This window comes from Eleutherodactylus coqui, chromosome 9, assembly GCF_035609145.1.
Source record: "Eleutherodactylus coqui strain aEleCoq1 chromosome 9, aEleCoq1.hap1, whole genome shotgun sequence".
NCBI lineage: Eukaryota > Metazoa > Chordata > Amphibia > Anura > Eleutherodactylidae > Eleutherodactylus > Eleutherodactylus coqui.
The window spans coordinates 52747541-52774112 of NC_089845.1; the positions used below are offsets into that span (position 1 = coordinate 52747541).

The 26572-nt window shown below is 42.1% G+C and overlaps 1 protein-coding gene across 1 annotated transcript in view; it reads left to right on the top strand.

Moving 5' to 3' along the window:
• CAP2 (cyclase associated actin cytoskeleton regulatory protein 2) overlaps window positions 1-25113 on the top strand; it is a 139669-nt gene extending 114556 nt beyond the window's left edge. The window contains exons 7-13 of the mRNA XM_066579397.1: window positions 2350-2452; window positions 8972-9161; window positions 10528-10697; window positions 11950-12073; window positions 12539-12621; window positions 15620-15760; window positions 24791-25113. Of these exons, the coding sequence (XP_066435494.1) occupies window positions 2350-2452; window positions 8972-9161; window positions 10528-10697; window positions 11950-12073; window positions 12539-12621; window positions 15620-15760; window positions 24791-24874 (895 nt within the window). The 3' untranslated portion in view covers window positions 24875-25113. The remainder of the gene's footprint in view (window positions 1-2349; window positions 2453-8971; window positions 9162-10527; window positions 10698-11949; window positions 12074-12538; window positions 12622-15619; window positions 15761-24790) is intronic.
• The last annotated feature ends 1459 nt before the right edge of the window (window positions 25114-26572 follow it).

Below are 26572 nucleotides of genomic sequence, written 5' to 3' on the forward strand. Positions count from 1 at the left end.
TGAGTCACTGAATTCAGCCGTTGATACTTGGCCATTGTCTGTATTCACACAGAATGCTTTGGTTGCAGTAAAAACGACACAAAAAAATGCATCAGCAAAACCGTGCACATTATTACCACAGTTACTGTAAAAAATGTAAAAAAACAACAACAACCGTGGCATATGATGGTATGTACGTTTACGGATCATGCCTCCAGTACTGATTGCTTTTATAGCAGCATGATGATCCCTTAAAAATAGCGGTAAACAATATTTATTGTCGATCTTCTCCTTCTTTAACATTGAGCATCTATCGTTATGATCACAAAAAGAGTAAACTGTGACAATAATTGGCCAGTGTAAATGGGCCTTCAGAAGGGTTGTCCAGGCATACACTTCTGCCAGCTCTGACATTGGGCTTGGAGAGACGCCACTGCAACCTCGGTGGTACATTTGCTGATGCAACTGACCAACATGCAGAACCTGTGCACAATACTTGCTGGGTGTTAGATGGGTGTCTCAGCAACTGTACCACCAAGTATCCAGTAACCTTGTTCCAAGCCCAATGTCCAATTGGATCGGAGAGAATGTCTGGACAACTCCTTTAATAGGACGTATCCAATCTTAGTGTCTAGGGCAGCATGAGCTCTAAATGCAGCCCTACCTATAGGCCTTTATGTGTGTTTGCTACTTATAAAATGTAAGTTTCTGAAAATCTACTTTGCAGGTACATAATACAAACAATGTTCTAATCATTGTACCTATTACTACATTATGCTACGCTCAGAGAGAGCAGCATAATGGTGATGACAGATTCCCTTTAAAGGGTTTGTCTAGGGTTGGAAAAACATGGCTGCTTTCTTCCAAACACAGCACCACACGTGTCCATAAGGTTGTATGTGGTATTGCAGCTCAACGCCATTGAAGTGAATGAGAGCTAAGCTGCAATACCAGACACATCCCACGGACAAAGGTGGTGTTGTGTTTTTCTAACCCTAGACAATCCCTTTAAGTCTTGCCCCATGCTTAATAGACAGTGAAGCACGGCAGCCCTGAGAGAGTTCACTAGGCTCCAGGCTGCCGTAGCAGTCCAAAGTCGCTCCACAATCATATCCCAGGGGGTGATGGGGCACCAGAGACGGCTCTCCCTCCAGATAGCTGCTTATATGTCGTAGTCAACATTGGCCATGGCATCTAAGTAGTTAAATAACCACAATGGGAGTTAGCCGTTTAGGGCAGGTATCAGCTATTCAGAGTATGGAGCAGGCTCTACTTCGTAGCGCGATCCATACTCCACCTGTGAATGCCTGCTGTATATTTCCTGTAGGTGGTTGCTAACAGATTAGAGTGATTCTGAATGTCATCATGTTGATATAAAATGTTGATTTATAGAATTGATGTGTGAGATTACCGAGGCACAATTGTCTCCCCGGCTGAGCTGCAGGCTGCGGATCTATGGGTAGTGGATTAGCAGCTGTGATTTAAGATATTAGCCAGCGACTAGCACAGAAATATAAATGTCCTAGTGAGATAAAGAAATATGTTCAAGATCACCTTGGATCCTCAAAACCATGAGCTTTGCTCACAGTCGTCAACAAGGCAACTTACGGTTTGGTGCTACCTCTTTGGCCTGCAAGGTGTAACAGTCTCTAGGTTCTGTCCGAGGAGAAGTACAGCTTTCAGGATTGGAACACAGTCCTTAACCCCTTAAGGATACGGCCTATTTTGGCGTTGAGGATGCAAAGATTTTGGGGGGATTTTCATCTCCACCTTTCAAAAGCCCTAACTTTTTTATTTTTCCGTTGACACGACCGTGCTCCCTCTGTGAACCCTTTACGAGCCATGATCTATCTCTATAGATCGCGGCATGTAAGGGGCTAACTGTGGGGGTCGCTGTCCAGATGCACCTCCGCTGTTGCAGTGGGAGGCCGGCTATCGGTGACAGCTGGCTCCTGCTGTGGGATAACACGGGATCTCTTCTGATCTCACGCTATACTCAGGGTGTAACTGTACGTCCTGTTGCGCTAAGTACCACCCTGACAGGATGTACAGTTACGCCCTGTGGCGTAAAGGGGTTAATGTACCCTGTTTCACTGAACATAAGACCTACTCTGAAAAAGGTATTGACCCCCTTCACAACAGATCTCCATAGAACCAGGTCCACAGGTTGTGGACATGCTTGGATCTGCAGTAGCCAACATCAGCTACTAAATAATTCCACCCAGTTGGCCTACGGGGCTCACATCTCACTTTCCCATCTGAACCGCCATTTGTTAAAGCTACACTACAATAAAATGTAAAACATCAAATATTAACATTTTAAACTGGTTGCAAGTTTAATCTACTAATTTGACTTCTACTTTATCACAGTGATGTGCGTCATGTTGACTGGGTCAAGTCATACCTGAGTATTTGGAATGATATACAAGCATACATTAAGGAGTATCATACTACAGGAACATCATGGAATAGCGTAAGTATTTATCAAGCATTATCTTTATATACAGCATGTTATGTCTGCGTCCTGACTGGCAGGGTCGTATGAGCATGAGTTACTTTATGTAATTGGTTTACCATACGACAGGGATAAACCCGCTGCAAAAATCAATATGAAATCCACAAAATGCCCTAAAAACTGTACTGACTTCTCCACAATATGTGAATGGGATCTGGTGCATTGGGAATCGTGGGTAGCAGAGTGCTAAAGCAGCAGAAATGCCCTCCTAAGCTCTCGCTCACGACCTGAAGGTTGTGGGTTCATATGCCGGTTTCACATGAATGTATTTTTGCTGCGTATTATACACAAAAAATTACCCCTGCAATTAACTGTGAATAGAACCCATTGATTTCAATAGGTTCATTCACTTAAGCGTATTTGTGCATGCATTTTTTTTAATGCAAAAAGGAATACATAGCATGTTCTATTTTCCTGCACATTCGCGAAGGGAAGGAACACCTATTGAACTAATTACACAAATTGCTCATTTCAATTAATGGCAATATGGTTGCTTGTTTTTTTTGCACTGCATGTGCGCGAAAATTCACAACACCGTTGCACAAACGTGCACATTAATGCGCTTATACCTGTGTGACACCGGCCTTAGGGTATGCTGCATTCTGTTGGGAAGAGATTCGAAAAATTACAATGTATGTGTTAACATATAAACATAGAGAAATGACAACAGAAGAAGACCACATGGTCCATTTACTCTCCCCTTATACTCTCTCTCCTTTGTATGTCTTTTAGGATAGCTATATACTTATCCCCAGCAGCTTGAATTAATTTATTGTTGATTTTCCAACCACTTTTGATGAAAATTTGCTCCAAGCATCTACTACTCTTTCAGTAAAATCATATCTCCTGGTGTTGCTTCTGATCCCCCCCCCCCCCCCCCCCCCCAACTAATCTCAGATTGTGCCCCCTTGTTATAGTGCTTTTAAATGAACCCTATTCATTACTTTTTAACATATATAAAGGTTTCGACCAGCCCCCCCCCCTTCCTTCCATGATGAACTACATAACACTCATGAATGATGTATTCTTCTTGCCCCAGTATAGACTGTTTATACATGTCAGGCAGTGAAATAAAGATATGGAAACATACCCGGGATAGCTAACCTCCCCAACGCACTGACAGCTGGACAGCGCAACTGTTCCTTTTATTTTATTAGCACCTGCCAAAAAAAAGTAAAAGACTTCCTTTAGTGATGCTACAGATTTGTGGTTTGCCTTACTGCTAAGTGAAGAGAGGAAGGAACTCAACAGCTGTGCCACATCCTAACAAGAAGGGCTTAGAAACACTCAGTGCAGGTCATTTTGGCTATGGTCACACTTGTAGAAGGTAACTGAACAACTGGTGGATCTTAATGGCATTAAACACGTGTCGGCTATAACATGTGTTAAGGGAATGATAGTCAGTAGCAGCATAGAGGGGGTTTGTGAATGTATTAGTGGAACAAAAAGCTATACAAAAACAAGGTCTTAGCGGGTATAGACATGTGTCTTGGGGTACTTTACATGCTCAGTGAAATACAAAAGACAACTGATAGCACAGTACAGCACATTATGGACTTGAGGGAGGACTTTGCATTCTGAAATTTTGGGGAAAAAAGTTTGCCTATAGGTAAAAAAAAGTTTAAAAGTTTGTCTCTAGGCCTATGTGATCAGTTATATATAAAGCACAGGGTTAGCAAAATTAAACTTCCGCAACTCAAAGGTCTCTGGAGGGCATTTTGCTGCTCCAAATGGATGAAATTCGAACGCTGACCACTTCAGACAATGTGCTCGCCATTTATGAAAAAACTATTTTAGTAAAAAAGTCGCCGATAAGTGGTGCTGTAGCAGACAAAGTCTACCGTGATAGACCTGCATCAGTGTCAGATCTGAAAGGCAGCATTCCTCAGCATATTGTAGCAAGTAAGGCTTCTTTCACACGGGTGACAGAGTGATTTTCTCATGCTGCGAGTGAGGTCCATGCTTTCCTATGGGTCCATGCTTTCATCTGTGATGTTTTGTAGCATGGGACACTGCGAGTCAAAAATCTTGGGGGTTTCGCGATATGCATGTGACTTGCGATGTTTTGTACCCCATGTTTCTCTATGAAGCCTTCCTTTCTGTTGCATCGTATGAAAACACGGTTTTCATGCAGTGCAATGCAACTTTGACAGTAGGAAATCCTACTGTCAAAGCCCTAAACTAAGCCCTAGCTGCAGGAAAAAATTTTAAAAAAGGAATGCATCTCCTTCCTGGTCCCTGGCACTGTTCTTCATCATCTCTTCTGGCCAGGAGTTGAAAAATCCCGCCTCCTGGGAGCGCTGACTTTGATTCGTCACAACGCTCAGCCAATCAGAGGCAGTGCTTCCAAGAGGCGGGGAATTTTTCAGTCCCCGGCCAGAAGAGATGATGAAGAACAGTGCCGGGCACTGGGAAGAAGATGTAGCGGAGCTGGACAGCACTTCTAAGGTAAGGTATTCTTTTTTTCCAGTAGTTATGGCTTATTTTTGGGGTAGGGCTTATATTTCAAGCCCCCCTGAAAATCTTCGCTAGTGGTGCTACAAAGTTGCGCAACTTTGTAGCACCACTTGCGACTTTGTAGTGCCACAAAATTGTGGTATTGCTACGAGAAAATGCAGTGATATTGCACCGACCACGATGCGATATCGCTGTGATTTTCTTGCGGTGATATCGTGTCACCCATATGAAGGAGGCCTAAAGCTGACTCGCTACATTCAGCAGTGGGAAACATGGGTTAACAATTGGAGAGTGTTTTTGAAACCCAAGTGGGACAAAATGAATGTTTGTAGTGAGATTTGCATAGCTACAGCGCCACATATCTGCGACTTTTTTATTAATTTTTTTTTCATAAATGGTAAGCACATTGTCTGAAGCGACCGTTGTCCAAATTTCGTCTCATTTGGAGCAGCAGAAGGCCCTTCCAGAGGCCTCTGAGTTGGGGAAGTTTAATTTCGCTAGTCCTGTAAATAATAAAAGGCCTTATATTTTTGTTGTTACAATAGGGGCCTTTAAGATAATAGTTATGATGGTCTTTGTGGGGTTTCTGGAACCCCAGGATGGAATTTAAGGGCCTTTGAAAATGTTTGCTTTGAGAAATAGTAACATTTTAGTTGCTCTCTGTTGCTGTTTTCGTGTGCCGGATCTAATAGTGAAAAAAGTTTCAAGTCAAATGGCATGCATTGGTCCTCAGTTGGAGACAATTATATTAAAGTAATGACTGATGCCATTTATAATAGTGTTAGTGCCAAGCATAATACTGCTGTGTCTGATGTCCAGTGTGCCAGTAAAGATAGAAACCATTTTACTGCTCTGGCCAAAGAACAGTAGTGCCAGACAATGGGTAATCCAGGTGATAATAGTATTTTCACAGATTTTGAAGCCTCTTTTGTTTGTTAAAATACTTAAATGGGTTTTTCAAGGTAATACATAATAATTTTTATATAGCACTGGCATGTACTACAGCACTTTACAAATCACAGGGTACATGTCTAGAGAATATCAGATGTTGCATACACTATTAAAGAGGTTGTCCAGTTGTAAACTACTGATAGCCTATCATCAGTTTAAGCCATCAATAGTAGATTGGCGGAGGTCTGGACCCCCACTGATCAGCTATTTGCCAGGTCAATGTACTTTGTGCATTCAGCTAATTTTTGCAATAAGCAGACAATCCCGTTTTCACTGCAATGGCCAGGCTTAGCATTGCAGGCAAAGTTCCCAGTCACTTCAATGCCTGTAATACCAAGCCTGACCACTATAGTGGGGATGGAGCTGTCTGCTTCCTGCAGAAAATAGCTCAATATACAAAGCACACCAATCTGGCTAACAGCTGATCAGTGGTGGTCCCAGGTGGAAGACTCTTACCGATCAACTACTGATAGCCTAACCTGAGGATGATCTATGTTCTCATTGAGTTGAATTAAAACATTGCCTGCAATACCAAGATTGGCCACTGCAGTGAGAACGGAGCTGTCTGCTTCCTGCAGAATTCCACTGAATGCACAAGTGATTTGCCCTGGTGAACAGCTGATTAGCAGGTATCCTGGGTGGAAGACCCTTGCTTACTTATTATTGATGGATTATTCTACAAATAGGCTATCAATAGTTTAACTGGGCAATCCCCTTAAACTAATCAACAGTTTGAACAGGAGTGAGAACCCAGCTTCCAAGGGTCTACAATCCATGAGAAAGTAGGGTTGACACAAGAGGTAAAAAGTGTTCTGTACAATGGGCCAACCATCTTTTAAATAAATAGGGTAGTACCGTATACATAAAACTTCATGAACTGGTCAGCAGCCAGTATCCATATATGTATAGGTATAAGGTTCATTAGAGTATATAGGGTGTGGGGGATATTGTCATCAGGCTCTGAAGGAGAGTGTAGAAACTAAATAAATGCGGAAGAGTTAAAATAGACTTGAAAGGGTGAGTGGAGGTGACCCGGGACAGGGGGGCGGGGGGGTATAGACTCTTTTGTTATTTTTTAGCATGCACAAGGGCTGCAGACAGACAGGTGCTGTGAGATCCAGCTCAATAAAACAAGAATCTACATTTACAGAAGAAGCACCTCGACAAAGGATCAGTGTCTGGACGACTCTCCACCTGTTCTTCTCAGATGACGTGCGATTTGTGATGGCTTTACCATGTGCTCTGCATACATAGAACATGTATGAGCATCATATGGAAGAAATAATATAGTTGCCTAGTATGGGAGAAATGGCCTGTGCCTAGTAAGTCATCAATTATTTTACAGTGAGCAATTTTACATAAAAATTAACCAAGCGTGTAACATTTATCAGAGCTTCTTTATAACATCATGAAAGAATTAGCAGCTTATGAAACATTGAAAATCCTTTAGTCTGGCAAATTCATGGAGAAATGTGAAGGTTGGTGTGTAAAGACTATTAGGTTTGAAGATGCTTTGCAGGAAATATTAGAGAACTGTATATTATCTGTACATTGTAGTAAAACAATCTATGGTATGCGAAGGGGTCGCCAGGAAAGCTGCAGGGTATTTGAATTAACATACGATTCGTAGTAGAGGTTCCCTATATACTTGTATCCCTATATAGTTGTAAAGTTGTAAAGTAGTTGTAAGTTGTCAAACTTGTGGTGTTTTTTTTTTTTTCAAAGCAAGATGAGATTCAGCAAATGTGAGAGCTGAAAGTCTTGCAACTTCCTTCCCTGCAAGATTTGATATCATACAGGGTGATTCAAAAAGAATGGCGCAAAAGCAAAGCTGATTTATTCATATATGAATTGACCTATAACAACCAAAATTATATGAAACTGCATCTTTGATGACACTACAGATGTCAAGTTGGTAGTCCAGATCAGCGGAATCGATGACAGATGATATGCTGGGATGCATCCAGGCAGAACTGGACTAGCGACTTGACATGCGCCGTGTCAGCAGCAGCACCCACATGAAACACTGGTAAGGTGCATTAAAAAACAGAGAGAGGGAGGAGGGAGGGAGAGAGGGGGAGAGGGAGAAAGGGGGAGAGAAAAAAAAGCTTAGGACCCGGAGTCCCACATACAAAAATGCTCGAGTCTCCCATTGTAGTCAATGGGGTTCGTTACTCGAGTAGAGCTCTCGAATTTTACGAAAAGCTCGACTCGAATAACACGGACCCGAGCATTTGGGTGCTCGCTCATCTCTAATGGCAATTCATGGAAAATAAATCAACTTTACTTTTCCACCATTCTTTTGATTCTTTTAAACACGCCTTTAGGCCTCATGTCCACAGGGAAATCCAGGCCCGCACGGATTCCCCATGCAAAATACCGCAGCAGGTCCCTCCTTTCCTGCAGACACAAGGCCAAAAAATAGATTTATACTTACCTGTTTGGACGCTGTGGGTTCATGTTCGCCGTGGCCGGATCTTCTTCTTCTGCCCAGTGGGTGTGCTTGGCACACCTGCAGCGTGCCCCGCACATGCGCCATGCACACCTCTTTTTTTTTTTAACTCCTGCTTTTCCACAGTCCCGCGGCAAGGACGCAGTGACAGCTGCGTCCGTGCCGCGGGACCGGACGTCTTCCATAGGCTTCAGCGGGAGCTGTCCGTGTGGGAAACCACACAAAATGGAGCATGCTGCAGGTGCTTTCCCGCATGTGTGATCCACGCGCCAGGGAAAAATGACATCCGCGGATATTTAACTACCTGTGGGTGTCCAATAATTCCCTATGGGCACGGCTCTTGCGTGCAGGAGACCCGCGCGGTTTTAGTAATTCCATTTTGCCCGTGGACATTGAGCTTTGGGGCGGTTTCACATCTGCAACGGGGGTTCTGCTTTCCTGCTCAGTTCGGGGAGCAGGAAAGGGGAATCCCTGTGACTGAACGGCTCCTTCTTAGGACAGAACTGAACAGCCCTTAACTGTAATGTTATTGCAAAATACAATATGTCCAAAAATTTGTGTTCCGCTGTAATTCTTTAGTAACTTACACAATTCTTACATTTCATTTACCTACTTAGTTGCTTTCAAAAGATGAACCTCAGCATAAGGATGCACCATCCGGACCAAGTCATCCTCCACCGCCTCCTCCACCTCCAGGACCTCCTCCTCCCAGTTTTGATATTTTTAATAGTAAACCCAAAGATGATATTTCTCAAGACCGATCTGCATTATTTGCCCAGCTTAACCAAGGAGAAGAAATTACAAGAGGTTAACGAATTAAATGTATCTAATTAATGTATCTAATTTAGATGTAATACGTTGTACTGTGTTACTATGTCTCCTTGACAATGTAAACTGTCTTGCAGTTGTATCTACTCCAAATGTCGTAAGTGCTAACTTTTAGAGAGGTTTATTAATGAAGACCGTGAAACCTTTTAGTTTTAAAAACTATTGGACGTGGATTTTCTGTGATGGTGTTTTCACTTCACTTTATGCCTAGTAGGGTTCATGGACTGGGGTTGTCTTCATGAGACAACACCTTTAGACTAGAACTACATAGAAACTTTTTGTAGCCCAACTGATGAATTTTAGCTATAAAGATAAAGCTGCGGTGCAGAGCCATACATGGAATTATATGCAATCCTGTGCCCACAGCTGTCTCTTGATAGTTAAAATTAATTAGTAGCACTGAAAAAGTCTCCATTTAGCCCAGCCCATTTACATGCAAACATAATCTTTCAAACGACTGAAAGATTTTGCGATCTATTTGCATAAAGTGGTAATGGCCATTAACACTTTATCATCTTCATTTGCATGTAAAAGGGCCTCCAGGAGCAGTTTGCAGAGCTAAGCCTGTGATCACACACACAGGTGTGCAAACAGCTGCATTGTTCTGCTCAAGGTTGATGGCAAATTACAATATAATCTGCCGTGGGGATAACAGCGTGTGGTATATTGAGAGACTCTTTATCTCTCAGTGTCTGAAAGATGGATTTTAAGTTCACCTTAAAATCAGTGTTCAAATGAAAAGTGCCCGATGCCCGCATTTACATGTAACGATTATCGCTCATTTTCAGTCGTTTGAACGAATTTTGAACGATAATCGTTACATGTAAATTGGCCTTTAGAGTGCCTATACACGCTGTGGTTGATCAGTTCAAATTGCATGCAGATCACTGCTAATTGCCTAGTGGCAAGTAGTAAGTACTGGGGCTACCTATTAATTCCAGATTCTACCTGGCAATCATTGGTGAGCCATCATGCAGTTAGAACAGATCAATCGCAGTATGTCCATGCACCCTCAAGCAAACTCTAGTGGTAATAACCAATCAATTGTGGAGACTTCTAACATAGTATTATCTGATATTACATTACGTGACATACCATTATGATACATTTAACTGCATATACATTGAGATAAGGCTGCCTTCATACCTGCAGTGGGACCTCCATTATAGTCAATGGGGTTTGTTCAGTGCTGTTTCGTACCATCATAAGACAAACCCATTCAGCCAGCAGGAAAACTTAATCCCCGCTACAGATGTGAAAGCAGTGGGAATACAAATAAGCATAAAATAAAATGCATCAACACTTGCATGAAAAATTAGATTGTATTCTCTATTGTGTTCTATAGGGCTAAAACATGTTTCTGATGATCAGAAGACTCATAAGAATCCTAACCTGCGTGGGAAAGGGGCACCAGTTCGATCACCTAGCAAAAGTCATGTTCTAGGCTCTCGTAAATCAGCTCCACAGCAGTCCTATTCCCCTCTGCTAGAGCTTGAAGGAAAGAAATGGAGAGTGGTAAGTTAGTGGTATTTAATATTCAATCAGACATTCATCCGTTGAACAAAACTACTGGTTTTGTTTAGATAATGTTCCTCAACTTGTGCTTTTCCACCTGTTGCAAGACTAGGACTCCTAAGCTGACCTGACAAATGCATGATAGGAGTAGGCGTAGCTGTTCGCGAGCCCTAGTCCCCACTGCTGTGATCCCAGAAGACGGTGCAGTCGTGTGCCATTCATTGTACATGTGACCACTCATCCAATCAGTGGCTTCAGCGGTGATAATGGGGATGCAGGGGATGCCGTTGCACCTGGGCCCAGGAGCCTTTGTGGGCCATAAGGCCTCTCTTCTCCATATAGGGAGCCAGTACTATAAATAAAGTATTATAGTTGGGGGCCCTGTTACAGGTTTTGCATTGGGGCCCAGCAGCTTCACGTTACACCTCTGCTTTAAGGGGTTAAGAGAAGTTGGAATGCTTCAAGATAAACAATTACACCCGGGCCCATGAGCCTTTAGCTACACCCTTGATGCCATGTATTGCACATGACCGCTGAAGCCTCTGATTGGCTGAGCAGTCATGTGCACAATAAACGGCACATGACTGTTGCAGCTTTTTTTGGGATCAAAGTGGAAGTGACCAGGGCTCCTGTGTTGGAGTGGGGGGAACATTTAAAAAGGTGAACATCCCATGGAAAGGAGGAAGAGGAGCAATGTATCCACTATCAGGAACTCTTGTAATGGATCATTGAGGATAGTTGTGCGGAGGAGGAAGGATCCATAATTTCTGAACTTACTAGCGAACGATACATCATATACATTGTGGTGGGACGTCGTGAGAGGGAATAAAAAGGGTGAGAGGGTTGGAGTGTGTGGGGGGGGGGGGATAGAGTAGGGTAAGTTGTTTATTAAAGTTTTCAATTTCGTAAGAGCATTTATTATTAAAAAAAAAGGTGAGCATGCCCCATTTTTCTATGTTCTTACATTTACGGACCAAAGGAGTTTTTCTTTCAGTCCTAAAAGAAACCCTTTAAATGGGCATAGTACTTGTGCTTTACTTATATTTGTGCCCCTCCCAATTTCTGTAGTACAACTGTGGTAACATTTTATGAAATCCAATTTTTGGGCAGCATAAAACTCAAGGCAGTCAACTCTGCTTAGAAATATGTAGGATTATGTAAAACGTGGCGCACAACCGTTTGTCCTCATGGTACAGAAATGAACTGGTAAATGTCGCAGCTCTGTTTTACATGTGATATCTTTGAAATTTAGGAATACCACGAAGGAGTAAACAACTTAGTGATTTCTGAAACGGAGCTGAAGCAAGTGGCTTATATTTACAAGTGCAAGAAGACAACGCTGCAAATTAAAGGGAAAATTAATTCCATAATATTAGGTAAGAGACCCTTTACCCAATTTGATGTGTTCCTGACGATAATCGCCAAGCACCGAGATTGGCGCTCATTTACCTGCCCTTCACACAGGCCAATTCATAATGCATGGGGGACAAACAATCATTTCATCAGTGTTGTAAGAAGCAAAGGGAGATGAAGGGAATGTGCTGCCAGGAAGTATGATTTATTTCGGTTCGGCCTATGAACAAGTGTTTGCTGATTTCTGAATGAACGTTGTACATTCACGCGGGCCAATAACTGGGAAGACAAATGTTTGGTTGAACATCAGTCCCCGATTATTGGCCTATTTAAAAGGCCTTTATAGTAGTCAATGATAAGAATGCAGTATGGCTGTGCTGACTGTATTGTATGATTTCTCTTACTAACACCAGTTTACCTTACTGTCAGTGAATTGGGCATTCATGTTAGTTAAGTTTTTTTTCTCCTTCCCTTGTATTATGTTTCAGACAACTGCACAAAACTTGGCCTGGTGTTTGATGACGTTGTGGGCATTGTCGAGGTTATTAATTCCAAAGATGTTCAGATACAGGTAAGGAACGGACTTCTTGGTGGTAAGGAGCTCAGACCTGAACTTTGCCGTGACAGTGTCATGGAGGTTATCTGCAGTTGCCACTAGGGGGGCTTACACAGAACTTCAATATACAGATTTATTATGGAACTAATGAGCACAGAATTTCGGACTTAACAAGTAAGGCTGTCTGCACACGGGTGGATTTGCATCATGAAATTCATAGCGGGTATCCACCTCCAGGTTCCGCAGCAAATACCACCCATAGGATGCTATGGAAAAGTGATTCTTCCTGCACACAAGCGTCAACCAATTGCAGTTTGCGCTCGCGGAGGAAAAATCACAGCATGCTCCATTTTTGTGCAGATTACGTGCAAACGGCTTTCATTGAAGTCAATGGAAGCTGTCTGATCCAATTGACATTGAGAAAAGATCGCGGATTCTGCGTCATCTCTAACAGGAAAAAGCAGGAGTTTAAAAAATAAATCTGTACTGCGCATGTCCAAGCTGTGCCGACCACCCACAGTACAGATGGAGAAAAAGAAAGGCAGTTATGCGCAGACGCCACTTCTGCCAGGGCCGGATTCTGCTGCGGGATTCCCGTGTACAGGTGGCTTAAAGCTGAAAGTTAACTTTAAAGGACTTGTCCAGATTTGAAAGGTCTGAACTATAGATGTCAGCAATAGTTAAATCGGTGGAGTTTTCTGATGCTCAGGAGTCCCAGCATTCAGCTGTTTGCCGGACCGCTGTTGGTGTCTACAGAGCTGTCAGCTTTGTACACCTTTGCAGCCAAGGTTGTTATTGCAGGACTCTTCCTATTGAATCATCTACATCAACAAGAGCTTGAGCTCTCAAAAACTCAAAAAACGAGGTCATGCGTATTTGACTGTCACCCACAAATGTGTTAAAAATATATATACTACAAACTACTACAATGCTACCAAAATTGAAACAGCATACTGTTTATAGAATTAAACTTTAAAGACTCAACCACCTTCATGCAACTTTGCATTAAACATTAATTAGAAGCAAAAATTGCATGAAAATTCAAATTTGAGACTAAAATGCATAGTCAAGCAAACCTCTTATAAAAATAAGATGTACTATGCAAAAACTGTAAGATGGGAGTTCATATATACCACCCAGGTCTACGTTCAGACCCTGCTCAGTGCTGCTGTCCTCCATGCTGCTGCTGTTTCTGAAGAAGAGATCCTGCTTCACTATGTATGCAGTGTATGGGAGACCTCATAGCAGCTAGTCTCCATGCACGCACCGACTCACGAAAAACTAAAGATCAGAGTTCGACCCTGCAGAAGCAGAAAACGGCTTGAAATGCAGGATAGTGATACAGGGGTTATAAATACTGTTATTCCTTATGTACACACATAATGGCTGATTCTGAAAAGTCACCTGAAAGTTTAATTACTCTTTATGTAAGGGGTGTTTGATACCTATTATAGAAATATATACAAATATGCCCCATCATGTCTTGGTTGTATAGCAAGGTATGGGAGTGCCATGTGTATGGGAGGGGCCAGAAAACCCCTTGCTCTGCGGAGGCGGGGTGAGAAGTTATAGTATGCGGCTGTGAGATACAGAAGGTAGAAAAAACAATGAGGACACTCCATACATGATGAAGATAAAGTGATGCCTGTAAAATGAGAATGATGAAGAACTCTGTGACTGAAAGTAAAGAAAGGTCAAGTGAAAATCAGAGAGAAGGAAAGTGATCACAGAAAAAAATGAGAAGAGAGACATTCAGTGACTGGGTGGGGGTATGCTGACAAGGATTCCATAAAGGGTCGGTGAGAGTTTCACTGCAGAAGGAGAGAGACAGACAAGAGTGAGAGGAGAAGAGAATACTGCACTGACCAGCATCTCATATGATCCTATAGCACCCCTGTGACCGATGATTCCATGCATGGTGTGCAGGTTTAAAGCTGAGGATGGGGCAACTGGATCTACATGAACCAAGGGACTGGAGCCATTTAGGTCCTGATCCCCTCCTGGGTCCCGAGTCCCAAGAAAGTCTCCCCTGTTTTTGTACCAAAAGCCCTTTCTTCACCAATACCCGAAAGAGTGTGGTCCAATGCTACACCAATACCGCACCACTCTCAGAACTGTCCCAATGCATTGTGACTGTCAATCTACAGGAGGCTTCAATGAAGAAAATGGCTTGTTCTATCTCATCCCAAAAATGATGGATGGAAATAGGTGAAGGAAAATTAGTTGCTTTTTTTGTCATGTTCTTGGAGTTATAACATAAAGGCATGAGTGATACTAAGGCATCTATTGAAGTAATGATGTTGAAGTAATCAATTTTGTTGAGGGTTAGGTAAAGCTAGTTGTAACTTCTAAGTATTTACCCAATGTTGCTTACTATGGTGAATCCTCAATTGTACAAGATCTCATTGAGTACTTCCAGCATCTAAACATGTCGACTATTTGTTGGACTCCTTTAATTCTGAAATGAATTTAAGTGTAGGTTTTTATTACATTTTGAATAATGTTTATTTGTAAAGTGGCCTTGTTCTTCAAAACTGCTTAGGCCCAATGTCCACGGGTGGATGTTATTTATTGATCCGCAGCTCTAGCCGCCTATAAAGAAGCATGGGGCATCCGCACTTCATTTAAGTCCTGCGGATTTGATTTTAAATGATGCCACATGCAGATAATAAATCGCATCATGCTCCATTGTGCCACGGATCTTACTCCATTCATCTCTATGGGAGCTCAGAGTCCGCAGTGCATCTGCAAATACATTTAATTGCATTTGCAGATCCGCTGCGGATTTGAAGGTTAGAAGTAATTAGGGAGGTGGGGAAAAGGCTGGGAGGTGGGGTTGCGGATTTTTGTCGTGCGGATGATCCGCAGTACATCCGCGTACATCTGTGTGGAAAAAATCAATCAATTTTAAGATGACCCGCAGTGCATCTGCTGTGTAAATCTGCATGAAGTATCCGCGCATGCCGTGGACATGAGGCCTTATAAACTGTTCTATATTTTTGCTTCTACAAAGGTCTTGGGCAAAGTGCCAACCATTTCCATTAACAAGACAGATGGCTGCCATGTTTACCTCAGCGAAAGTTCAATAGACTGTGAGATCATAAGTGCCAAATCATCAGAGATGAATATCCTTGTTCCACACAATGGTGATTATGTAAGTCAAAAAGCTTTGTGTCTTTTATAATGAACCATTTCTCTATGGACTACTGCGTTTTGTTTGTTTTGTGTAATGATCTATAGCCAATATCAAAAAATAAAATAAACGCCTAAATTTACTAAAGTATATTGGACTATATATTGGTTTATTGATGATGTACACCTGTATCTTGACTTTGCTTAAATTAAAATACTAGATTTTTGCTGGTAGTTGAAATATTAGATTCCCAACAATCAATCTAACCTAAAAAAAAATTACCAAAAAATTAGTTTTTGATTAATGGTGGCCAACCCACTGCATTACGAGAACCTCGGATGCAGGGCTGCAAATTACAATTAAAGTCTGTTTTCTCCTGACTTGCAGTGGAGAGAGATGGTCACACATGTATTCTCAGTCTTCAGTATGATATATGGGAAATATATAAGTGGCTGAACACAAATCTGTAGCACATTGGGCCCAATTTTTGGATCCTGCCCTTCAAGGTGTTTTCATCCCCTTTAACACCCCAGGAGAGAACACAAGTAAAGTCACAGCACTTCATACAGTGACTTGCCCTGCTATACCTGATGCAACTGTAGTGTCTGTACAGAAAGCATGAGCATAATTACAATAATGGTTATGTGCAATATGTTTAAAAATTAGGCCCAATTATATACCTATGGTGGTGAAACACGCACAATAATGCTGGTCTGCTTGTGGTCATATCACACCATCTGCATCACCACTGCAATAAATATGCAATGCCACCAAAATGTCGGCACGAAGCTAAAAAGAAAAAACATTAACCCCTTTCCACTTAATCATATACATGTATGTTGAAATGCAAATGATAAATGCCTTAAAGGGGCAGTTAGGAAGTGAATTTTCCAAAATTCCAGATATGGAGGTGTTTACGCCATGTTTATACACAGCTGCTCATGGGTATAAATTTAGCAGCCATTACCTTTTTATCCTACCCTCAGTTTATGAGGTTTGCCCACATCACTATTTTCCAAGTTGGCCACCACAACCCAGCCGATATGTAGTTTGAAACTAAAATTCGCATGATTCCCCATTTTGTACTTTCTTCCCCGCTAAGAGTTGGTCTGTTATTGGTCAGCAATCTGAGAGCTGAAGAGAAAAAAACCACCCCTGATCGTTCCTACTGAGCAAGCCGGACCTGTAGCACTAGAATGCCTATAGGTAGTATCTGTGACAATCTATGAATAGACAATTCTGAAGTGCTGATGGTTTATAGAGCTACAGACACAAAATCCAAAGCAGAACCACATTGCAAAATTTAAACATTGAGTAACTGGAGTACCTATTTAAAGGGAACTTGTCACCTACCCAAAGAACAGTAATCTAATTTTTGCTGCTATTAGGGCAGGTGACGGAGTCAATTGCTGTATTCTTCATACTCACCTGGTTCCTGCAAAGCCCACCTTTGAAGTTCACGCGTTGGGTGAAAATCTGACTCTTTTCAGAGTCCCATGTGTGCGCTGTCGTATACAAGTCTATGGGAAAGCGCGCACACCAGGCCATTGCAAAGTATACGTATTGTCTGCTTCCATCTCCCTACACAGTCACAGTGGTCTATCCTGAGGATAGGTTATCAGTAGATGAAAGCCGGACAACCCCTTTAGGGTATTATGCCATGCCTGTGTATGATGATGATTGAGCCCCCAGGCCTGCCATAGCTATATGCTTAATACATTGCCTATCAGTTTATTACTGAAGTCGGTAATCCTTTGGTATTCTTGCCATACTAAAGCATTATATTAGCAATCACATTGTAAAGTCCTGTGGGAAATCTTCCATTTTTTTTTTTTTTAAAGTGTTCATTTTAAAAAATAAAACCATTTTTTTCATAAAAAGTGGTTTTATTTTGCAAAAGTGTTAAATACACGTAAGTGGTAAGGGTCTGTATAATGTAGTTGACAGATTATGTAAAAAGAATGACGTTTAAAAATCATGAAAATGACAGAATTGCTTCCTCCCCCAAAAGAAATCTAATAAAAAATGTTATACTATGTATGCCCCTCCCCAAAAATAGTTGTATTGAAAATATGACTTAGCCCACATATGGCTATATCATTGGAAAAAATTACGGCTGTTGGAGTGCGGTGACATAAAAATATGCTACCCTGTTTCCCTGAAAATAAGACATACCTTGAAAATAAGACATAGCATGATTTTCCAGTATTTTTGAGTATGCAAAATGATTTTTCAGGCTTTTTGAGGATGCTTGAAATATAAGCCCTGCTCCAAAATTAAGCCCTGCTAACAGCTAATTAAAAAAGTCAATTTAAATAGTGCCCAGGCAGCTATACATGTAAAAAAGTTAAACCTTTTTGAACAAAAATTAATATAAGACACTGTCTTATTTTCGGGGAAACACAGTATTATGTACTTGCACCATAAGAGCATATAGTAGAGTACAAACTACGTTCTAGTGGTTTATAGGACTGGAGTTGTGTAGATACTAGGGATGAACGAGTATACTCGCTAAAGCACTACTCGCTCGAGTAATGTGCTTTAGCCGAGTATCGCTGTGCTCGTCCCTGAAGATTCGGGGCCGGCGCGGGGCGGGGAGCTGCGGGGGAGAGCGGGGAGGAATGGAGGGTAGATCTCTCTCTCCTGCCCGCTCTCCCCTGCTCCCCGCTGCGACTCACCTGTCAGCTGCGGCGGCTCCCGAATCTTCAGGGACGAGCAGGGAGATACTCGGCTAAAGCAAATTACTCAAGTGAGTAGTGCTTTAGCGAGTATACTCGCTCATCCCTAGTAGATACTTTAAACTACTGAATATTGTTGCGGTGGTGCATTTTGTATATCCCTGTCATGGATTAATTGATTTATAGTTGCACTTGGGACCAATGTGTTTCTAATATATTTTGACTTTTATTATGTTTTATGTGTTTAGCTGTAGCTTTCCTACATCTCTATGAACTGGGGGGTGGGGGGTGGGGCACACTTTATATATTGATTTACCTCTTTTCACCATAGTTTGGTTCATGACCATTTCCATGCACACATATTCTCAATGTGATGTTCTTTATACTGTACTTATTATTATGAGTAGATGTATTTTTTATTATATTTATTGCATATAGCAATTTGGATAATTTTTTCATTGGGTTGATAATTTTTAAATCATTTCACACTTTATTTCATTATTGGTTTCAACTTCTTTTTCATGGGCCTCCATGTTTATACACTTGGTTTATATGTCGACCAGTTATGGTATTAATTTTATCATTTCTAATAGCTGTTTTTTTTATATACCATACATTTTATCTCAAAAACATTCTTTGGCACATGTAAAGAATTTATATTTTATATGTATATTTTCATTTTGTGTCTAGGTTTTCACCTGCCATCTATTTTTTTATCTTTTTTATCTCTGGATTGTATGTATATTTCATTATCATTACACATTTTCACTTTTCACCATCAGTATGTTAAATAATTATGTACTTTATTTGATATTTTTGCACTAAGCACCTTAATGGATTGTTTTTCACTTGTACACTGTGGTGTTGTGTGTTTGTTAGCAGTGTTTTATTCTCTTTTTATTCTATGTTGGTTTATATCCTTCTTTAGCCTCTCAATTTGCAAAATAACATAGGGTGAAAAAAAGACATGGGTTTCTCATGTTCAACCACTTTTGATCCATTATACATCAGTGTTTCCTTAACGACACAGGACATACAGTTACATCCTGTCTATTTGGGGTTTGTAAGGGGATTGGGAGCAGATCCCACCTCATACAATGTGGATGCCGTCTGTTTCTCGCATCTGATAATCCTGTAAATGCCACTGTCAGTTCTGGCAGCAGCATTTAAATTCCTGATCTTACTTGCGGGGTCCCAAATGGACCCCAATGATGAGATTGACAGTTACCTCTGTATATACAGTCATTCATAGATAACTGTCAATCACTGATAAGATCGCCCATTGGACTGTGCAGCTTAGAAGGAGCAGAGTTATAAAAGAGTAAAATACAAGCTATATTGAGTCTTTTCCCATAAAACTATCAATCTGCTCAGCTCCGCCAGCTCTATAACATGATGCCTGTAGTTAGGACAGAATGTGCAAGCTGACAGATTTCTTCTAATTCTTCATATATCTAAAAGTTTCTCACGGGTAATAAGAAAGCAATTGATCACCTTTCCCACAAACAACAGGATTTTTTTTTAATGGCAACACAGAATATGATGGAAATATACACTCATTGTTAAAAAAAAACCTGAAAAAAATAAGCACCTAGAAGGAGTTGTTGTCTTGCTACAAACTTGGCATGCAGTTACATTCCAGGCAGATATGCAAATGATTAGAGTTGTGACATGATTAGATAAATGGTCTTGCCACCTGAGGACCCAAAAATGGTTCCATCCTTGTATGTAGTGACCTCTCTCTCCATTTCTGTAGAACTTTTCCACTAGACATGTCTCTTCAACGCAATCAGAGACATTTTTAGAGCACGCCTGAAGTTCTGCGAGTCCTGGATTGCCCGGCTTGCCGTTGGTAGTGCGTTCCAGAGGACCGGTGCTGCTTTGGAGAAGTCTTGGAGGCGGGAATGAGAAGTTCGAATTAAAAGGGCGCTCAGTCGGCTACCAGAGCAATCCAGGACTCGCAGAACTTCAGGCGTGCTCTAAAAACGCACCTCTTCAGGGAGGCATACCGCATTCCCTAAACAAACCCATCTGTACACCGCCTGATAACATGCTCCCTGACCTACTGACTGCAATCCCTGCTAGCCATCATAAACCGCTCCTGAAGTCATACTGTTTCTGCCGTCACACGGCTAAATGCCTGACCATTGTCTGTGTATAGCATCCCTCACACTCCATCTCACCATACCGGGCACATCTCCAGCCCCTTTACCTTCTGTATCACCCCATTACTTGTAGTATGTAGGCTCGTTGGAGCAGGACCCTCACCCCTAGTGTTTCCATCAATTGATTACTATGTAACCGTGGTTCTGTAATGTTTGTACTTTTGTCTTTCTGTATCCCCCTGTCTATGTAAGCGCTGCGGAATATGTTGGCGATATACAAATAAAGTTTATTATTATTATTTCGCCCAGTTAACAGAGTTTGAGAGGGAGCGCATTATTGGAATGTGATAAGCTAGATGGACATATCAACAAATTGCCTGCCACCTGGGATATTCTGACCAGTAAGGAGGTGTTGGGACCAGTGGATATGTAAGGGCACGCACGCAAGGTGGCTGGGCTCAGGACATCCTTGACATACCATCAGTAGACAGGATCATCTGATCATGCAACAAGCATGAGCAGCTCCAATTGTTTTGTTGACCGCCATCCAGCGACAGGTGGCACCATTATTACAGGCCCCTGTGCCCTTCGGAACCATTTCCAGGCACTTCACTGAAGGACATTGGTTCTCACGGTGCCCATTACGTGTACTGCTTTGACACCCATCCACTATTGCCTCTGTTTGCATTGGTGTCGTGAATGTCAAAACTGGATGCTGCGAAGTGGAACCTGGTTGTTTTCAGCAACAAATCTGGGTTTTGTTTGGGCACTGATGATGACTGTGTTCGTATCTGGAAACCTTGGGGTGAGCCCCTCAATTCTGCCTTTGTTATGTAGCGGCACACTGCCCCCACTGCTGGTGTGATGGTCTGGGAGGCCCTCGCATATGACAGTCGGTCACCCCTAGTAGTGGTACGAGGGACAATGACAGCTCAGCGATATGTTCAGGACATCCTGCAGCCACATGTGTTGCCTCTGATGAAGGGCTTGCAAGAGTCATTTTCCAGCAGGATAATACCCAGATACACAGAGCAAGGGTGCCGTAGGAATGCCTCCACAATAGTGTCACACTTCCATGACCTGCCTAGTTGCCTGATTTATCACTAATAGAACATGTATGGGGCCATTTGGGGTGCCAACTTTGACAGCCTACGAGTTTGCATGATCATGAGACTGAGATAGCAAATGTGGACAGATATACTGCCGGATACCATACAGAACCTGTATGCCTCCGTGCCCTACCATATTACATCTTGGATCCAAGCTAGAGGCGGTACAACAGGGTACTAGAGCCTCCATACTCACCTGTGTCACATCTTGTATCCAAGCTTGAGGCGATATAACAGGTCTCAGTTTTCCGCAACAAAATATCCTTTTGCTCTGATATTGTAATCACTTACTTATATCAATGTTACAATCACACAGAAAAAGTTTCATTTGATTCTGCTGACAACTTCTAGGTACTTGACAATGAGTGTATATATTCCAGACACAATACAGAGAACATTGTAAAGTTTATCATAAGCACACACATACCTTTTCGACCTTAACTGATTTTAAAAAAATACACTCAAAAGTGAAACAACATTGAATGAGTTTGCTCCCCCCTCTCGAGTACGTAGAATATGTAGCATGAAAACTTTGTCCAATCTGATATTTATTTAGAAACTTGATACAATCAAATCCATCTTCGAAGACAGCATATTAATAGTTGATATTGTTTTATACTATTTAATAAAACCTTCATTATATTGACCTCTCCTATTCCTCATAAATTCCATGTCAAGAAGGTAACCCCGCCGGCGCCATCGTAATATTACGGTTGATCGAGCATTCAAACAATATACATACTCAATGTCTTGGATTTACCCCCAACATCCACTGACAACTTTATGAGGAAAAAAAAGGGAAATGTGTAAGGATTATACATCCTGATAATACCCAAAATTATAGCTAACACCTAACTTGTAGCTAGTGTAGGTTTCAGTATGGTGCATGGAGGTGCCACCAGATGTGACAAATGTATTAACCCCTAAAGGACCAAGCATAGTAAATTTACGGCGCTTAGCCCTGGGCTTTAATCCCATCCGACAGTAAAAATATGGCATAGGATTAAAGTTGCTGCTGCTCCTACAAACTCACAGGAGCAGGTCAGGTCTTCGGCTGTTAGTCACAGCCAAGGACCCGGAGGAGAAGCCAAAATCATTTTTTCACCACTTCTGCCTTCTCCTTTACAGGCTACATAGCTCTCAATGAGCGCTATGTAGTGAAGAGAGAAAGCGTAATTGTTCCTTCCACTATTTGACCTGGCGATCACGTGACCACCGAGTGCCCTCTAACAAGTCAGAGCTGCAGGCTCCTAGTAGACCCAGATTAACTCTGCTAGTGACTACTGCCACTACAGGGGGATGCTTTCACCTGTAATTTGGGCTCCTATGGATGCTCCAGCTGCAATGGAAAGGTTTGAAATAAATAAATAAAAAACACAATGTAAATAGCCCCCAGGAGGTCTTATATGACGTCATGAGGGACATAGTAAAAAAAATAGTTACCAAAATAAGTAAAAAAAAAAATAAATATATAAAAAATAAAATGACCCACTACTGATGCCAACCAAAGCCGCCATATACGCCCTGTTATCTGAGACTATGTAAATTATATATCAAAACAAAATGAGGAATCCATTCCTGTACTTTATTCTAGTATAAATATACTAATTCTAAAAATAACTATAAATGTAAAATAAAAATGTTGCTATTTAGGCCTCGTTCACACGAACGTGCATTTGCACAAATTTGCACGTCAACACACATGCCAAAACACGTGCAGCATTGCTCTCAATGGGGACGCCGCTGCTGCCGGCGGCCCCATTGAAAGCAATGGCCTGCCGGCAAACCCTGCAGTGATTTTTGGGGAAGGGCTTTAAATAATAAGCCCTTCGCTGAAAATCATCCCTAGCTGTTGTAAAAAATAAAAAAATATATAAACTCACCCATCCGCCAGGGCTCAGGCACGTCTAGCCGGTTGTTCTCCCTGCACGGTAATGAAGTACTTTCAGCAGAGGGGATTTAAAATCTCTGCCTGCTGAAAGGGCTGCGTCTGATTGGCTGAGCACTCAGCCAATCACAGGCAGTGCTCGACCATTCATTGAATTAAATGAATGGCCGAGTGCTGCCTGTGATTGGCTGAGCACTGTGACCAATCACAGGCAGCGCTCAGCTGTCATTCAATAATTAGAGCCAATGGTTCAAATAGATGCGCGGTCTCCTGCAGACGTATGTACGTACATAAACATGCTCATCTGAATGAGGCCTTACCTCTAATAAGATTAAAAACAGGAAAAAAAGCCAAGGAATTAAAAGATATAAAAAATAGCCCTGTATGTCATGGGAAAAAAACACGGCAAAAATAATTTTGGTTGGTGAAGAAAAAAAATAGGACAGTAAAATCATAGGTAAAATCCCTAAAAAGTGTCTAGTCCTTTAGGACCAAAACACCCTGGTCCTTAAGGGGTTAAAAGGCCCGCACTTAATACATTTGTCACACTGATTATGGTGCATAGTTTACTTAGACTGGCATATGAAGTAAATATGCCTACATGGCCATAGAAGGCTTCAAGCAGGGGCGTAACTAAAGAGGGTGCAGGGGATGCGGTTGCACCCAGGAGCCCTAGGGGGCCTATAAGGCCTCTCTTCTCCATATAGGGAGCCCAGTACTATGAATAAAGCATTATAGTTGGGGGCCCTGTTACAGGTTTTGCATTGGGGCCCAGAAGCTTCAAGTTATGTCTCTGTGCAGCATGGTATAGGTATGGGTACGGGTACAGATACAGATAGAGGGGGGGCCCCAGCTCACCTTTTGCATCAGGGCCCCTGAGCCTTTAGTTACGCCCCTGGCTACAAGCTTAGCAAGGCAAGTACATTTGTATCCTTCTCAGGTCTGCAATAATACATAGGGCTATATTTCACTCATTGGTACTGAAACTGCACTAGAATTGCTGCTGTGTAGGTAAGAAAAACTCATTTTTCTAGTGCCAGCAGCGGGCACGGCATCTCTGTGGTAGTTGTACTGTGTTTGAACCCAGTGTGATTTATAGCTGTGCACTACAACAACATCATCCTGGGAGATGTAATGAGCAAAGGTCCATAATCCAGGCTTGTCTGACTTGTAAAGACCTAATCATTCATACAGTTTCACTCCCATTCTCCCTGTTTCGGCATTGTATCCCGGGGTTTATATAATCTCTTGTGTTGGTTTTGTCTCTGCAGAAAGAATTTCCTGTTCCTGAACAGTTCAAGACATCATGGGATGGCTCCAAGCTGGTCACTGAGGCTGCAGAAATGATGGGCTAATCTAATAGTGTAATTGTGTACATGCTTCAGCCTCAGCAGATGGAGAACGCTGACTGCGCTTGTGGCACCTTGCATGTACTCATGGAGTATGCAGAACTAAAGTCACCTGAAAGTATTCTAGTGGGCATTTAATGTGGCATCAGATCCTCCAGGAAACCATTTACAATAAATCTGAAATCTTAGCTGTACACACCTTTAACAATAAGTTACAAATTATTAGTGATGAGCGAGCATACTCGCTAAGGGCAATTGCTTGAGCGAGCATTGCCCTTAGCGAGTACCTGACCGCTCGAGAGAAAAGGTTCGGGTGCCGGCGCGGGTGAAGGTGAGTTGCGGCAGTGAGCAGGGGGAGCAGGGGGGGAGAGAGGGAGAGAGAGATCTCCCCTCCATTCCCGCTCTCCCCCGCTGCTCCCTGCCCGCCGGCAGCCGAATCTTTGCTCCCGAGCGGGCAGGTACTCGCTAAGGACAATGCTCGCTCGAGCAATTGCCCTTAGCGAGTATGCTCGCTCATCACTACAGATTATTCATCAGGTAGTCAAGTGTTGCCTAGTACAACTCCTAGGATCTGTCTTAGGGCTCTTTCAGACAAGCGCTGTCCCCCCGCAGTGTAGCTGCGTGCATAGCTTGCGGCTACACTGCTCTAAAGATCGCGTGAAAGGGCTACTTCAAGCTACTTAAAGTAGCCCATTCACACGATCCAAGGTGCGGACTGCGTGCTTTCCAGTTCCGATAGGAGTGTATAGAAAGCACGCAGCAAAGATAGGACAGGTCCTATCTTTAAACGCACCTTGGAGCTGACATGTGAGTTTGTAGTCGCATGTTCTATCTAACAATCGTCCATGTGAACGCTTCTATAAGAACCTATTAGTTCCTATAGAAGCACGTTCTGTGCGCGCTTCTCATGTGGGCAAACGGCGCTTGTGTGAAAGAGGCCTTAAGGTGATTTTACACGGGCGAGAAAATCGTACGATTTTCACATGATTTTTGCCTGATGCATTGGTCAGCAAAAAGGCAGTTTAGGTGTTTTCGCTGATGTGATGTTAAGAGATAAAAAAAATCGTACATTGCAGAAATATAGAGCATGCCTTGATTGTTTTTAGCTCTCATGTATCCCTATGGAGCCTGCGTTTTATCACATCGCAACGCTATAAACATGCGTTACGGTGCAATTTTGACATTAGAAAGTCCCATTGACTTGTGTGATAAAAAAAAAATTGCTCGATTTTATTGCGGCCGGCAGTAATGTGATTCAAGAGTATTCTCTAAAAAAAAAGAAAGCATGGCCGACGCTCAAAAATCGCAGTGAACAAAGGCGTGCTTTTGCCACGATTTTTTCATGGCAAAATCGCGATTGCCCGTGTGAAACTAGCCTTATGCTGATGCCACACTGAGTTTTTCATTTTTTTGAAAACTCAACTATGCAGATCTAGTATCTACTGCTAGGATAACACACCGATGCAGCAAAGTTTAACTTGACACTTAATGTATAATAAGCAAACTACAAAATGATTTTAAGCGGACTGAAGGACAACGATGAACAAATTACTAACAAAAAGTGCACGATGGGCGCACGTTTACACGTAATGATTATCGCTGACTTTAGACACTTTTAACGAATTTTGAGCGTTATTCGTTGCGTCTAAAATGGGTTGCTGTATGAAGATAAGATAACAATAGCTAATCAATTGCTTAACATAA